This window comes from Neopsephotus bourkii, unplaced genomic scaffold, assembly GCF_033783945.1.
Source record: "Neopsephotus bourkii isolate Nb327-2 ecotype Australia unplaced genomic scaffold, CSIRO-AGI_Nbou_v1 NB_481, whole genome shotgun sequence".
Classification (NCBI taxonomy): Eukaryota; Metazoa; Chordata; class Aves; order Psittaciformes; family Psittacidae; genus Neopsephotus; species Neopsephotus bourkii.
The window spans coordinates 1,210,310-1,226,175 of NW_026900982.1; the positions used below are offsets into that span (position 1 = coordinate 1,210,310).

At 42.4% G+C, this 15,866-nt stretch overlaps 1 protein-coding gene across 3 annotated transcripts in view; it reads left to right on the plus strand.

The window, feature by feature from the left end:
• Positions 1-15,866, plus strand: part of DTNB (dystrobrevin beta) — a 192,731-nt gene that overhangs the window by 55,303 nt on the left and 121,562 nt on the right. For all 3 annotated transcript variants that reach the window (XM_061350227.1, XM_061350228.1, XM_061350226.1), the window contains one exon: positions 4,644-4,768. In XM_061350227.1, the coding sequence (XP_061206211.1) occupies positions 4,644-4,768 (125 nt within the window). The remainder of the gene's footprint in view (positions 1-4,643; positions 4,769-15,866) is intronic.

Consider the following 15,866-nt stretch of genomic DNA (forward strand, 5'->3'; position numbering starts at 1 on the left):
CTTCCTCTGGACTTGGAGAAGCCAGATGTTGTTGCTGGTAGGTAGACACTGTTTGGGATCATGACAGCTCTTTGTGAGTGTTGCTACTTGGGAACCTCAGTAACGCTGCTGAGGAATGTGGTTCTGCAGCTCACTGCTGTGGTAGCTGTGGAAGGAGTGTGTACCAACAAGCACAGTGCCTGCAGGAAGACAGCTGGTATCATATTTATGTGTCCTGTTCTAACCTTGGCTTCCTGATCAGCTGAAATATTAATTAAATGTATCATTAGAAAGTGGTGGTGGAAGTGATGTTGCAGACACAGGTCTGGTTATCTGGATTCATACCTAATCCAGTAGTCTGCCTCTGACTCCAAACTTCGTGTTTTAGAAGATAGGAAACCTGGAGGTGTATATCTCAAATAACCAGCTCAAGAAGGGAATGTCTAGTAACTGCATGCTGAATTATGACTTAGAAGATTCATTGATTCCTTATACACGGTAGCTGGTGGCTCTCACAAGTTCTGTTGTCCTATGCATGATGAAAAAGAACCTAAAACTCTTTCCATTTTATATTTATTGATTGACTTGAGGAAAACTTGAGTATCCCCCACTGATAGGTCCAGATACATAAAAGGCTGTTTGCTGAAGAAGAAATCTTAGAGAGACTGAGATTTTAAAAGATTTGTTGTGTGCTGAAAAACAGGAGTTCAACAAGAACCACTGCAGTTGTTCCTTGCTAATGTGCTTAGAACTGCAAAGCGTTACCAGCATATTCCTAGAGCCAAATTGACACGTGCATCCTGTGAACCTTTTGGAATGCTGTGGAAAAGAAACCTTTCATGAATGCCTTATGGCTTGACATTTTGGAGGACAACCAAAACCATGAGCACCTGTGTCCAGAAAGGTTGCTTTGGCATCGTCTTCAGATAAAGAGCACGTACTTCAGTTATGTGCCTGATGTTTTTTGAATCATCAGTCAGGTACCATCAGACTGATATAATGGCTGCAGTAGTGTAACTCCTGCTGAGTCATGTACCCTGCCCATGTAGGAAGTAAAACAAAATGGATTGCCTGCTTGCTGTTCTCAGGGGAGTGTGCGGGGAAAGCTGAAGGCAGAGCAGCGTGTTGTCAGCTGGTTTCTACAGCTACGCTTCTGTAGCAGAAGGCAATGTTGAGTGCTTGAAAGCCTCTGAAAATAAAGGCACATGAGACCATTCTCCCATCCAAAGCTGAAAATAAATAAGACCATAAATTGGACTCTGGAATGTGTGAAACCTTTTTCAAAGTGTGAAATTCTGTATTGGTTTTAACTACCGAATTTATTAATACTGGGGATTTTGCAGTCTTACATCCAAATTCCCAGCTGACTGAGATCCTGTTACAACAGATACTAAGTTGCAAATACTTCATAAAATATGATTTGTCTTCAGCTATTCACATCACAAATATAAAGTTGAAAAGAAACAAGATGAGCAGCAGGGGAGGAAGAAGATGGTAAAAAAGCAGCAGTGCTAGTGGTGGGCATATGGGTGGTAGTAGCTGGGAGGTTTCCAGTGGTGGTACCAGTGATGGGGAAGGGGACTGTGAGTCTGTGGGTTTGCTTTGGTGAAGAGGATTGTGTTACCCTGGGGCTTCCTGTTTTTATTTTCTGCTTTCATGAAGGAGAGAGTACCCTATCTTTGCAGAATATGGCAGTGCCTCCAGATGATATCAAACAGGCAGGAGGTCAGGGTTGGCAACAATGAGGAGAGAGAAGAGGTTGTTATTAGAAATTCCTACAGTAGAACTCATCCAATTGAAAGAAAAAGCAGCTATTTCCCAGGGAAACGAGACACATGTAAGAGGTCTCCTTGCTGGTGAAGCACATACTCATTCACCCTGCCCTGCTCTCCTCACTGCCAGCTGTGCTGAGGGGCATCATCAGAAAGTTGGGATCAGTGGAAATTATCTTTCCCCTGTAATTTTCAGAAAGCAAAGCTGCAGCAGTGGCTAGTCACTCTAGACAATGCTCTACTTGTTTGACAAAATAAATGGTGGGATAGCACAATAGGATATTGTGTTTGGTACCAGAATGGGGAAAAACAAAACAACCCAAACCTTTAAAATAGCCTAAAAGTACTGCAAGGGGAGGTCGCAGAAAAGGCACACTGAGAATAGATGGTCTGTGCAGAAACCAAAAGATGAGCAGGGTAGAGTAAAGTAGGAAATACTCTAAAAGGAGAAGCAGAGAACAAATTGGAAGAGAAATAAATGTGGAATTGTTGAACATGTTGAAGAATTAATTTAGGAAAATAAGAATTCTACTTTTGGTATCACATTTGTGTACGTAATTTAAATTTTACTGTGGACTTAGTAAGAAGTAATATAAAGATTGGATTGTGTTTTTCATATGATTTCAAAATACTTAAAGCCTGGGGATTATCTGTAGAATCTTTCACAGTGAGAGTGCTGTGCACTTCAGCACTGTTTGCAGGGATCATTCCTTGATCACAATCTGCCAGCTTTTCTCAGCACTTGAGAAAAAAAAACCACTAAAAAAAGGAGCCCATCAGTTTACCACCAGGGATTCTTTTTAGCACTTACTATTTAGTGAATCAGTAAGCTGGAGTGCTTCTGGAGATGCTGGTTTTTTGGAGCTCCCTATAGGACCTTCAGCTGAAGCAGTTGATTATCTTGCCATCCTTACTACTGAAGCCCTTGCTGGTGAAAGCAGATAAGAATCTCATGCCCGTAACAAGAATTTTGCAGTGGTATTTTGGTAGGGCCAAGACTTTTTGTCTGCAAAACCTGAAGGGTAACGTATTGGGAAGATCAGTTGTGCATTCCACCAGGTATCTGAGGGCTGATAGATGGATTTTGCTCTCCGTGGCCTTCATGCGTGCTGCTGCTCCACAGTTTGGATGTGTGGGCTAATGAATAAGAGTTACAGAATCTGGAAGGAATTAGGCTGTAAAATGATGAGTAAATGGTTTAATTTGTGAAAAATATGGTCTCAAGGTGATAACCAGACCAGGGTACACGTAAAGCAGTGTGAGATGCTGATGGAAGCACATTACTGGAATTTGATTGTAGCTACCACCTGAATCTTCTTGAACATGTCCCTTGCAGCCCAAAACAGTGCATGATTCTGTGTGCTCCAGGGATGAATGTGATCATGAGTAATTCTTTATTATTTTTTTTCCCAATACTACAATCATCTTGAATTCAGAGGCAGCCTCCATCCATGGTTTTTAGAGCTCTTTGTTAGCATTGACTGTGAGTCGTATGGTGATTGAAGGAGAATATCTTCAGTTAGGGACCAGCTGTCCTAGTATGTTCTCACAGGCATCCCACTCTTCTTTCTTGTCTAATTTGAAAGGAATTTTTCTCTTTTTTCATTGTTTTCCAATCAATATTAGTATTTTACTTTATACTTCAAATGCTTTGCAGTCTACTACGAACAATGTAAATTCACAGAGGGAACAACTTCTCCATCCAAAAAAGCCTTTACTGCCTGATTTGTATTGCTAAAGCCAAGAGGTCCAGAGCTGCAGATTCTCACTGGTTTAATAATTGCTAATTGTTTGTTTAATTCTTAGTAAATATTCATAAATGTTAGCGATTGCTAATTTCTGTTAACTGCAACTGTATGTGTAACTCGTGTCCTGGGTAGCCTTGCCTCCTATTTAAATAGGTGTTAGTCTGAATTTTAATTTGAATGTGCATTAAGAATTGGTCCTAATTCTACTTTGGAATGTCTTACAGGAGGAGTAAAAAAGTTACATAAAAGTAATTATCCACTAGGTTACACATACATGCTATGCTAGTGAGTTAGATCAGAAAAGCAGGACTGCCAAGTGTTTTCTCTCATAAAAGCTTTTTCTGGCCTCCCACATTACTGATGTCACTTCAGTGGATGCAATAACTTTTTAAGACTTAATTTTGTAAGTCAACTTCGGACTTAAAGAAATGTTTTAAGTGCCTGATTCAGGGCAGCTGTTGATTCTTGTTTGTTTGGCAACACTTGTCCCCAGCCTTTCACCTTTCCTTAGATGATCCCGGGATAGCTGCTCCCAGGATATTAGTTGACACAACCAAGTGAACTTGTGAAAGAAAATAAACAGGTTGTTCCGATCTATTTTAACACCGTGGTTCACCTTGGCTTTGCCCGCAGCAAACAAAAAACAGTTGCAAGTTGTCTTTCAAAAATCCTTTGCAAAGGATGAGGGGAGGGGGCACAGCACCAGCATTCTGGTGAGTCCCATAGACAGGAATGAGTGCAGAGCAGCAGCCGCTGAGTCTGGGCACCAGGTCCTCTCTTCCCCCCCGCCCTCCCCTCAAAACACAATGCCTGTGTTCAGAAGTCATTGTAAGTATAAGAAATCCCTTAATTGGATATGATTGCCCCTTGATTTATTCCTGGTAAAAACACCAGATGTCATCTTCATCTTACATACTTTTGTTAAACCTCTTTCATTTTTTTATGTTATAGCACAAAAAAACCTGCACAAAACCACAAAACTTGTTCGTGTATGTACTGATTTCTTGGGTACAGCAGAATGTGGCTGGGTATTTCTGATTATTCTAGGACAATGCATTTTTTTACACTTTTCTGTTATCTGCTTGCATGTATTACCCTGCTGTCTGGAATGGTCAACTCATTTTGTCATTCTTTTCAAAACCAGAAATCACCTGCAAAGAAGCTGAGCCATGCAATTAGTAAATCACTTGGTTGCGTACCAAGTAGAGAACCACCTCGTCCTGTATTTCCTGAGCAGCCAGAAAAGCCACTTGATCTTGCACATATAGTGTGAGTATCTATTTTGTTCTATTTTTCACTTTATCAGTGATACAAAGCAAGGCGCTTGTGGCTGTATTTGACTTTGGAATAGGCTAGCAGAGAGAAGCACTTGGAGGGGAATTATCAAGTTGCAGTGCTATAACTGTTAAAGGTGTTTCTCTGAAAAGTGATTGGAAGCATATTGTTTTGATAAGAATACATTGCTAACAAGAAAAGAGAACTAGAGTATGTTTGTGTGCAGTTAGACTAAGGCCTGATTCTATATTCTGTTTGCATCCTCTAGCATTTCAAAGTACCATTCTTACCTTTTGCACACCATATTGGATCAGACTAGTTTCTCATTTACTGTAGATTAAAATTATATAAGCAAAACTGTGTTGAACATATATATTTGCAAGTTAATGTTGCCTAGTATTAGTAGTAGCAGGATTTAGCTTGTTGTTGCTGCTGCCTGGGAGCAATGGCTTTACATTCTTACTTGTCTCACTGAGAGGTTTTCGGATTTTCTCTGTGCAACTGCATCGTTGTTACCTTTTCATTCTGAACCTATTGTCGAACCCATGGAATCATTTTAATGAAATACCATTGTACTGGTGTTGGTTTGAATGAGTCTGCTTCCCCAGTTTGTCAGTTTTCACATCAGAAGTAAAACCTGAGACAACAAAACCCAAACAAATTCTGTTACTGTATGTGCGGGATAAACTAAACCTCATAATAGATCTGATTTAATGTCCTACAGAGTCCTGAGAAGAAGCCATTTTGTGTATCTAAGTTTAAGCACGTGCTATAGAGAAGAGTAAGCAGAGAGGAGTAAAACAAAGGGATATAATTTCTGTAAAATGGAGGACTCCCATTTTCACAAGTATTGAGTAATTTGTAGTTCTAAGAGTAAGTGGAATTGATGCTCTTCTGGCTTTCCTTCGACATCATTAATACCAGATTCATTCTTGAGCTGTTTCCTCTGGCACAGTTTCCGAGTGAAGAACTGAGCTGTTCAAATCTGAATGTCTTCTAACCTCTGACAGTTCAATATCATGATGTGCTGCTTTGGCATTTTCTGTTTCCATCTGATTTGGATTGACTGGCTCTTCTGTACGCTCCTTTAACAGTTGTGGCAATCGTTAAGAGAAAGCTGGAGGCTAGCTTGTCGAAGTATTGCAAAGGTGAGAATTGCAAAGCTTATTGTAGTGTGATAAAACACTGGTGTTGGCTTTCTTTTGTGAAAAGCATAGATGACCTGTAACTTGACATGGCAGAGTAGTCGCAATGCTGAACTCCTTACCCACGTAGTTCTGAGCTTTAGCAATTTCTGCTTAGCTGTGTGATTGTTTTCTGCAGTTCCTGCATCACTGAATATTTATAAACTTTTATGCTTGGTGTAGTTCTGTGCAGTGAGGGGAGATGATCTGATTTAATGCAATAGAATTGTGCTGATTTTCTCTGTGAAATTGCACTCTTAAAAAAAACCCAAACCAACCAACCAAACAAAATTCTTGTTATACTCCTGTTCAATCCAGAGCTGAAGTCTGGGCTCTGCTGTAAATGAATGGCTTATCAAGCCTGCTGGACAGGGTTGTACATTGTCCACAGAATCAGTCCCATGCCTTAGCCAGGATGTGTCACGGAGCTTGTCGCTCAGCTTTACTGCTGGATTTTCTGTAGTAAGGGTTCAGCCTCACAAAAAAAAATATTTCTTGTTTAAAATCTTATCAGCTCATGAATCTGTTCACATTTTTTCTTTTTAGATTTTTTCTGTGCTGCTTCCACGCTGAAATGCACGAACATTCACAAGAGAAAATTAGCAGTTTACAATGTACTACTTCTATTAAAAAAATAAAATAATATATGTAATTGCATAAGTACAGTGTATGAAAACAATTCCAGCAGTGGCACTGTACCTGCGTGCATGAAGGAGGGCTGCAGAACCTGATCCAAAACTACGAGCCAAAGTTTTTCTTCTGACAGAGATTCCCAAGTTTGAGGAATTACTTCTTTCTCTTGCTAGGACACATTAATTTCTTAATGGATCAAAGAAGTTTCAGTCCTCAGCTGGACAGAGAAAGGTGAAGGCAGAATTAGGTGTCTTACTTTTGTATTTTGTATTTTTAATACATGATTCATTAAAGGTGCTTTTAGAGAAGCTGGTTTTTGTTTCCAGTTGGTAACAGCCTCTGCTTCAACTTACAAACACAACATTGCCTTTTTCCTGTGCCCAATCCCATGAGGTAGCAAGGTGGGAGCTGCTAGGGAGATGCTAGTGGGGTTCTGCTGGGCAAAAGGGAGCCAAAGGCACACTGGGTAGCCTTGCAGGAGCATATGGCCCTGGGGACATGTGGGTAGGGGTATGGTGCAACACCCTCTGCAGTCACTGGGACTGCTGCCTGGATATTCCTGGCAGCAGCAGGACAACTTGGAGACATCTGCTGATGCTGCCAACTTCAATTAAAAAAGAAAAAGTGCCCTAAGAAACCAAAGTATTGGGAAATTCTGCCTAATACTACAAGGGCAACTCCAGGAGCAACCAATAATGGTCTGATGTAAAAATAACGTAAGTAAATTGTTTATGTCAGACACTAAATCACATTAATATAATGAGGCCTCCAGGGAGACCTTACTGTGTCCTTAAGGGGGCTGACAAGATATCTTCAGAGGGACATTTACAAGGACATGTGGTGACAGGACACAAGGAATGGCTTTAAACTGCCAAGAGGACAGACTTAGATGAGATCTTAGGCAGAAGTTCTTCCCTGTGAGGGTGGTGAGGCCCTGGCACAGGTTGCCCAGAGAAGCTGTGGCTGCCCCATCCCTGGCAGTGTTCAAGATGAGGTTGGACGGGACTTGGAGCAACCTGGTCTAGTGGAAGGTGTCCCTGCCTGTGGGAGGGGGGTTTGGATCTGGATGAGTTTTAAAGGTCCCTTCCTACAAAGCCATTCTATGATGAAAATATAATTAACATAGGACAAAAAAGACCTACTGGGGTTTTTATATAAGTGATAACCTTTAGAGTTTTCAGTGTAAGAGATACCATGTAAAACAAACAAAAATTTCTTTTTTTGTTTTGTTTTGTGTTGTTCTTTTTTAAGAGCAGACAATCTCCCTCCTCCCTATTTTTTTCCTCCCTGTTTTTTTAAGTGTGAAAAGTAACATAGTCAGGGGCAATTTTTTTAATAGAACGTAACTCATAAAGAGGAATCACTTAGGGCCACAATGAGTCACTGTTTAGGTGTCAGTGGTCATGACTTGATCACATTTGTTTCATGTAAACAGGGTATGCATCAGCATCTAACACAGGCTTTAGAAGAGACTGTCTCACAAAGCTGGAACCAACTTCAGCTGAGTAAATAAACTGAAATATTAATAACTAGGAACAGTTTAAGAGTACGTGGCCGAATGTTCCAGGGAAAACAAGGCTTGGAAGGGAAGAAAAAACAGCTTTAGTCATCAAGGGAAGGAGAAAACACAACAATTGGTAGTAAAGAATGTAAACTGATGGTTTACAAGTTACTGGGGAATGGTTTCCAGGTTTTGGTCTGGCAGGGGGCTGCAGCTGTGCAGTGTAGTGATGGAGCAGTTCTGCCTTCCAGAGATAATGCAAAAGGATGTACAACTGCACTGCCTACGTTCATGGTCCAAACTGCATTTTGAAAGAATTTCTTAATTTGGATACTTACTGCTGGTTGTTGATATGTCTTGAAGCACTGGAAGAGAATTCATATGATCTCATTTCTTTTTCCAAGGCAGCGAGGGGGGAGTGTGGGGAATGGAGTCAAACAGGGCAATCTCTGACATGTTGTATTTACCAACAGGGCTTGAATGGTGAATAAAATAACAGAGCAGTAGATATTTTGTTGATCAGTAAATAAAAAGGTAACTCCTGCCAATCAAGCATAGGCTTTGGGCAATGTGGTGTAGTCAGATTCAGTTTGTATTTTTTTTTATGAGATTAGTTTTGATTAATAAAGCAATATTGTTGGCATAATGCATTTAATATGAGCATTGAATAATTTGGAAAATAATAATCAATACAGCACATAGGAGATTGGAGAGTTGTTTTGCTTATTGTACTCAATACAAGTGGGAAAAGGTCACTGAGTAGGGATGTTCTCAAGCTGAGTCCTGCACTGTTCAAGCCTTGTTTCTGTGCTCTTAACATTGGTTTCCATGACCAGGAGGACAAAGTGTACAGTCATTGCTGATAGGCTGGATGGGCAAATGAGAAAAATATTGGTGGGCTGACAATGAAAAGGACAGTAAGCTGTGCAGAATGACTTGAAAAACATGTGGAGGGCATGGTATGCACTTGGTTGAATGTGTGATGTCAGAGCGATTTCATAACCAAGGATGCTCACAGGACCTGCGTGCCAAGAGAAGAGGTGACCCTCCCTACTGAGTGGGGACAGGCCTCTGGGCAGAAAATGCTGCCCTTATACCTGTCATCAAGCCAGGTGTTGAAAGACTAAAGGGTTTGAGAAGGTTGATGAAAATTATTAATGAACTGGAAATAGGTATGGGAAGATGCATAGCTTTATATCGAACGGCTCCACTAGTGTAAGGGTAACACACAGAGGTTAAGGAATGATATTACTAAAAATATCTATCCTAGAGAAATTAAATGTAATCACAGGGTGTTTTAGCAGATAGGCTTAACAAAAGGCTCAGACCAACAGCTGAAGCTAGACACATTCTGAATAAAAATAAGAGCTGTATTTTTAATAATGAATGTAAGTAAATAATTGTTAGAATTATAGAATCCTAGAATGGTTTGGATTGGAAAGAACCTTAAGATCATCTAGTTCCAACCCCCTCCCATGGGCAGGGACTTCTTATGCTAGAACATACTGCTCAAGGCTCTGTCCACCCCAGCCTTGAACACTGCCAGGGATGGAGCATTCACAGCTTCTCTGGGCAGCCCATTCCAGTGCCTCACCACCCTCACAGTAAAGAACTTCTTCCTTATATCCAACCTGAACTTTCCCTGTTTAAATGTAAACCCATTAGCCCATGTCCTGTCACAACAGTCCCTGATGAAGAGTCCCTCCCTCCCTATAGGCCCCCTCAGACACTGGAAGGCTGCTATGAGGTCCCCATGCAGCCTTCTCCATGCTGAACTCCTCAACTTTCTCAGCCTGTCGTACAGGAGGTGCTGCAGTCCCCAGATCATCTTTGTTCCTCTGGACTTGCTCCAACAGCTCCATGTCCTTCTTATGTTGAGGACACCAGTACTGCACACAATACTCCAAGTGGGGTCTCGCAAGAGCAAAGTTGAGGGACAGGATCACCTCCTTTGACCTACTGGTGGTGCTGCTTTTAATGAATAGATAACCAAAATCAGAAGTAGCAGTGGAATTTCCACCAGTGAAACTCTAAAACCAAGGGGAGATTATTTTTAAATGAAGTAAGAATTCCAGTCAGTCTTATATTGTGTGTTTGACAGAAGCTCAGTTACTGCAGTGTTTCCTTACAGCTTTATGAGATAGGAAAAGTGCATGCAAGAATTTTTGTGTAGTGTCAGAGTCAGGAATTTTAGACTCCACTGCTAGAGCACCGTAGATACGTTCTATAAGGCAATTATGGATTTGCTTTACTTATATTTCCAAAAATAAGTGTTTCTGAAACTACCTCTCCCCCTCTCTACCTGCATTCCTGCAGCTGGGCTGGGTCAGTAATATGAAAAATGGAAATGCTGCTATTTTGGTGTATTCTGCTTCTTTTTGCTTTATCTCTCTCCCTGCATTCTCCTCTAGATTGTGAGCTGTGTGTAGGTGGGAGTTTCCTGGCTGCTAGAGAGTAATTCTGCATGAATCATACTCTTTAAGGAGTCAGTTTTCTGAATTAATTTGCTGGAACCCCCAGGCTCCAAGGGCTCCCCCTTTTTTAATGAATTAAATCTCTATGATGAGGAGGGTGGGAGTGTAAGGCATTAAAAAACTCTTTTTGGTTGGTAAAGCAGAGATTATATTTAACATGGATCAATTTTCTCAGGAGAAATCATTCCAAGTTTTTCCTCACTGCAGTGTTATTTCAGGTTGTAACAGGATCATTTTCCCCTGGCTCTAGACCCATCCACGCAAACCTCTCCCATCAAAGCCTTCATTTTAAGATACTATCTGAGATGGGTGCTTTTGGTGTCACAACCCTGTTGCACAGGGCATAAAATATACTGTTCTTAATCAAAATAGGCACAAGATCCCACTTCTGGCGTGGTCCTGGAGTGAACACTGCAGCACTGGGGTGCTCCCATGCTGTTGCTCAACCCAGTCGGCCGCTGCTGCGGTGACAGATGGGCTGCGTCACACTCTGCTGTAGCAGCTGCTGCTGCTGCTGCCCTGAGCTGCTCCGCTCTCCTTGCTGCAAGCAGTCAGTGTCATCACTGAGGAGGCAGCAGAATGTGGCACGTGTCACCTCTGCAGCCGTTCCTCTGCACAGCTAGGGGTGATCACTGTGGCACCAGTGAAGGTGGGTTCGTGCTAATGAGTGACAGCTGAAGAGGAAACCTGTGTCCCACTCCAGTGGCTCACAGAAAGGGAGTCTGTCTGCTACGGGGCTTTTCAAGGGACAGAAATGCGGAACCATAAGGAACTATGTATTACTTCAAATCAACTTGGTTGTGTTAGAGGAGTAGAGATGCTTCTTTAAGCCTTCAGCAGAGGAGGAAAATGGGATGAGAAGGCATTTGTAGGGATTCACGGCATTCATGTTCCTGCTGGCAGGGCTGGCAATAAATAACATTAGGGGCCATATTGTGCTTACATGTGCCTGCCTTGCAGCGAGCCAAGGCTGATACCGTGAGGAGTAGTAATCTCTGATGTATAGAAGTTGCCATCGCAGCAGGAAAGCTGGAGGCATGTGGGTTTTGTGATCATGTGTGGCTCAGCTGGCCAGCCGTGTCACGGCTAAATGCTGCAAACAACAGCAGGCTGCTGAGGCTGTGGATCCATGGATCCATCACCATCCCTGGCTGAGGTAGCCACGCTCACATGGTACCCCGGGATTTCCAGCACCATGGCAAGGCTGCCTCCACATTCCCACCAGTGAGTGTGGATGTGGGTGCTGCCGTCAGGTGTTGGCTCAGCCCTTTGGAGAGCTGCCGGGCAATGGGAGGATGTATAATGGCCTCAGTAGTACTTACACTGTACTCCAGTACAACCAAGAGGGAGAAATACTGTGCTCTGCCTGCACAGGAGATGGTGTGGCTGACATGCTGGCCAGCATATACATTGCCTGGGTTGTACACAGTGTGACATAGCTGTGATCTGCCTGCTAAGAAAGTACAACCTGGCTTTAGGATGCAAGTGCGATGTAGCAGTGGGGCTTGAATGTGGAAAACTGCTAATGGCCTGACTTCTTGTTCTTCCTTGCAAAAGCATTTTATTTACAGGTCACATTAAGTTAGAATTTGAATTAGATGTCCTCTCTAGTGAAATGACACTTCATAGATTTACCTTGGTTTAGAGGACAAAAGGTTTAACTCTTTGAGCAAGGCACAAATTGCTGTATTTGAAATGAAGTGTGGTTCTGCATCCCCTGCAGCCTGTAAGAAATCATGGTGAGCTTTTTGTTCTCTGCCAGACTGATTTGGGAAGAGATTTGGGGTTGACACTGAATATATTTACTTCCAGAAGTTTTGCAATGATAATGTGTATATGGTTTGCCTTTGCACATGAACATAAATTTGGGACCATCTTTGTGAAGAGGCCCGGTAAGAATACCGGTTTGCAGGTTACAGAAGTGACCCTGGACCATCAGATTTATGTTGCCAGAGGTTTCATCTTGTTTTACGGTTCAAAACCTATTTATTGACAGTTCCCTTCTCTCACCCACAAATACTTTCTCAGGCAGCAATTATTTGGGTCTCTCTCATTGTTTCAGCTCAAAACACTGTAGAGTGCATTGACCTGTCACAAATTGTATCCCTTTATCTGCTCTAAGGACAGCTTTACTGGAAAACTGAAAACTGTGTAGACTGACGAATACTGATCTGCTTACAAAACTGCCAGTCCCTTGGGCCAGGCTGCCTGTTGCTTCTAACAGTGGGGCTAAAACCTCATTAGCTGATTTTGTGAGGTTGCTTTTGGTGGGAATCATTCCTTCTTCTTGCAGTCGCAAAAACCTCTGAGGGTTAGTGGTGCTGAGACTCCTCTCATTGTCCAAGGTGTAGCACACCTGAGGTGTTCTGTGGCTAAAGATGATGGCTAAAGATGATGCTCTTACGAGCGGGCCTAGAGCTCTGTCCCCAGGAGAGTGGCATGAGGGGAACATGAAGTGGGTGATGCTGACCTCTGGATCTTCGGCATCATGTTTCCCCAGGCATCATCCAGCTGTGGCTACTGCATGATCTTTGGCTATCAAGTTATTGTCTTAACTCGCACATTACTCCACATCCTTTTGTCCTTTATGAATGCTCTATTTAAAATATATCTTGAGAAACAATTCTCTTAGCAAGAAAAATAATGCTGTGTTTAATTTTGATTAATTGTACATAACTGCCAGACATGTCCATTGGTTGCAGAGCAAACCAAAGCTTCACAGTTGTTTCCTGCATGGTAACCCTCAGGAGTGCAACCCCACCTTATTTTGTAGTAAATTTTATATGAGATGTTGTTATTTAGGGTTTCCAGCTCGTCTTAAGGAAATCAATCCAGCCTCACTCAGTGACTGGACTTCTGTGAGAGTAACAGTTCCTGGTGGAGGACCATGGATAAAGGGAATCCAATGGATCTCATATATTTGAATTTTCAAAAAGCCTTTGAAGGGATAATTTGTCAAAGGCTATTCAAGAAACAAAGTTAGCAGGGGGGTTGGAACTAGATAGTCTAAAGGTCCTTCCTAACCCTAACTATTCTACGATTTGAAGAAGGGTCTTTTGATGTATTGAAAAGTGTTAAAGGTTAGGGAAGCAAAAGCTGGAGGTTAATGGTCAATTTTGGGGGTGGAGGAGGCTCAGTGCTGTGGTCCATGAGCTGATTGTAATGGGACTAGGCAGTCCCTTTAGGCACTGGAAGCTGCTCTAATGTCTCTGCAGAGTCTTCTCTTCTCCAGGCTGAACAAGCCCAGCTCTCTCAGCCTGGCTCCATAGCAGAGGTGCTCCAGCCCTTGGAGCATCTTCGTGGCCTCCCCTGGACTCACTCCAACAGCTCCACATCCTTCTTATGTTGGAGCCTGAGAGCTGGGTGCAGAAGTACAGGCGGGGGTCTCATGAGAGTGGAGCGGAGGGGGAGAATCCCCTCCCTTGACCTGCTGGTCATGCTGCTGGTGATGCAGCCCAGGACACGGCTGGTTTCTGTGCTGCAAGCACACATTGCTGGGTCATGTCGAGCTTTTCATTGACCCCCAAGTCCTTCTCCCCAAGGCTGTTTTCGTTATTACAGACAGACAATTCCCTTGGATTACCAGGAACAGGAGATAGAATCATAGAATTATAGAACAGTTAGGGTTGGAAAGGATCTGAAGATCATCAAGTTCCAACCCCCTGCCATGGGCAGGGACACCTCACACTAAACCGTATCACCCAAGGCCTCGTCCAGCCTGGTCAGCCTGTTACAGTTTTGGGTTTATTGGGTAGGAAAAAGATAAACTGAGTAATTGAGAGAATTCTCTCCCATCTGAAGTGAGAGTTAGGTAAAGAAAGGAGAACTAAGACTTCAAGGTATGCAAGTACCTTTCTCCCCTATTGGTATGGGTTATAATTGGGAATAGCAGTGAGAATCTTGCCTTTTGTGTTGGGAGCTCAGCAGTTTTCTTGTTCCGCTAATGTGTGTCTGTATGTACACACACACAAATAAGTGGGTCTGTGAGGTGTGTCTATAAATTTATACATTGTCCACTTTGTAATGTTTTGACTCTGAACTTTGTACTGGAAGTGATTTCAGTCCCCATGCTTCATGGGCACCCTTTCTACTGGCATGCGTGCCTCCCACTGAGCAGAGTCCAACATCCAACAGGCTGAAGAAGAGCTCAGCCTTCTCCACTGTAGCCAAGTGTGCTTCCTGGTACCTTGTGTGCAAACACCAGCAGCACACCACCCACATGGGAGTGAGCAGCATGTTCTGCAGCAGGGGCCTCCAGCTCAACCCACCTCCATCCACACTTGCATTGATGCCCCCACGACTGGAATAAGGCTGAGCAAGGTGATGTGAGACTCTGAAAAGCGCATCTTAATCATTGTCACTCATTAGGTGCTTGCACACAGTTGTGAGGTCTTAGAATCTGTCATTTTTATCTGTTAGCAGTGTCTGAAAATTGCTGCTTTCCTCAGAGCTGCAGAAGCATTTGGTATGAATTTATTTTTCTGGAGTATGATGGCTTGGTTTTGACTTTCATGCTCATTCTGTCACTGCAGAAGAATGGCTTGTGTTCCTGTCACGTTATAGGCATTTTTTTTTACTTAAATTACATAAATATACATTTTAAAAATGTAAATACGTATAACAGCAGACAGATGTCATCTTTTCTCATAGAAGGGTATACAGTTAAACATGTTCAAAATGGATGTTTTCCTTGATTTAGGTATTCTGGTCGGGTTTGCATTTGAATGCACCACCTGCCACACTGAATCCTCTCATTTCCCAGTAAAGGAGACAGGTGTCTGTATTTTCTGCAGCAGCTCCCCCCAGATGTGATCGCAGCCGTTAGCTCTGGGGACCAGCATCCCCCACAGCCCAGTGGCCATGGAAAGGATGTGAATATCTGCCAGGGGTTTATTTTTCCTGAAGCCACTATTCTAATAGAAGAGTTCAGAGTAGGAAGGTTGGGCGATGCTCTTGGTTTGACTGCAGCTGTCCTTATTCTCCATGACAGAACAGAATTTCTCTTTATTTTGAATTTTTATTCTTTGTTTCTGTGGTAGGCTGCAGTACATTCAGGTTTTGCTGGCTGAGAGAAATCACTTCTTGATTTCAGGCTGGTAGAGGTTATGATAAACAAAATGAGTAGCAACCCCCAAGTGGTAGTGTTATAATTCTGTTTATTTTGAATTATTTTTTATTCCTATGATACATCAACATTACATTGTAATGATCTTTTTACAGTATTAGTAAGCAGCTCTTTCCTGTTCCTTGAGAATGCAGTATTAGTAGATTTAAATGTTAGATTGATATTAATATTTTAA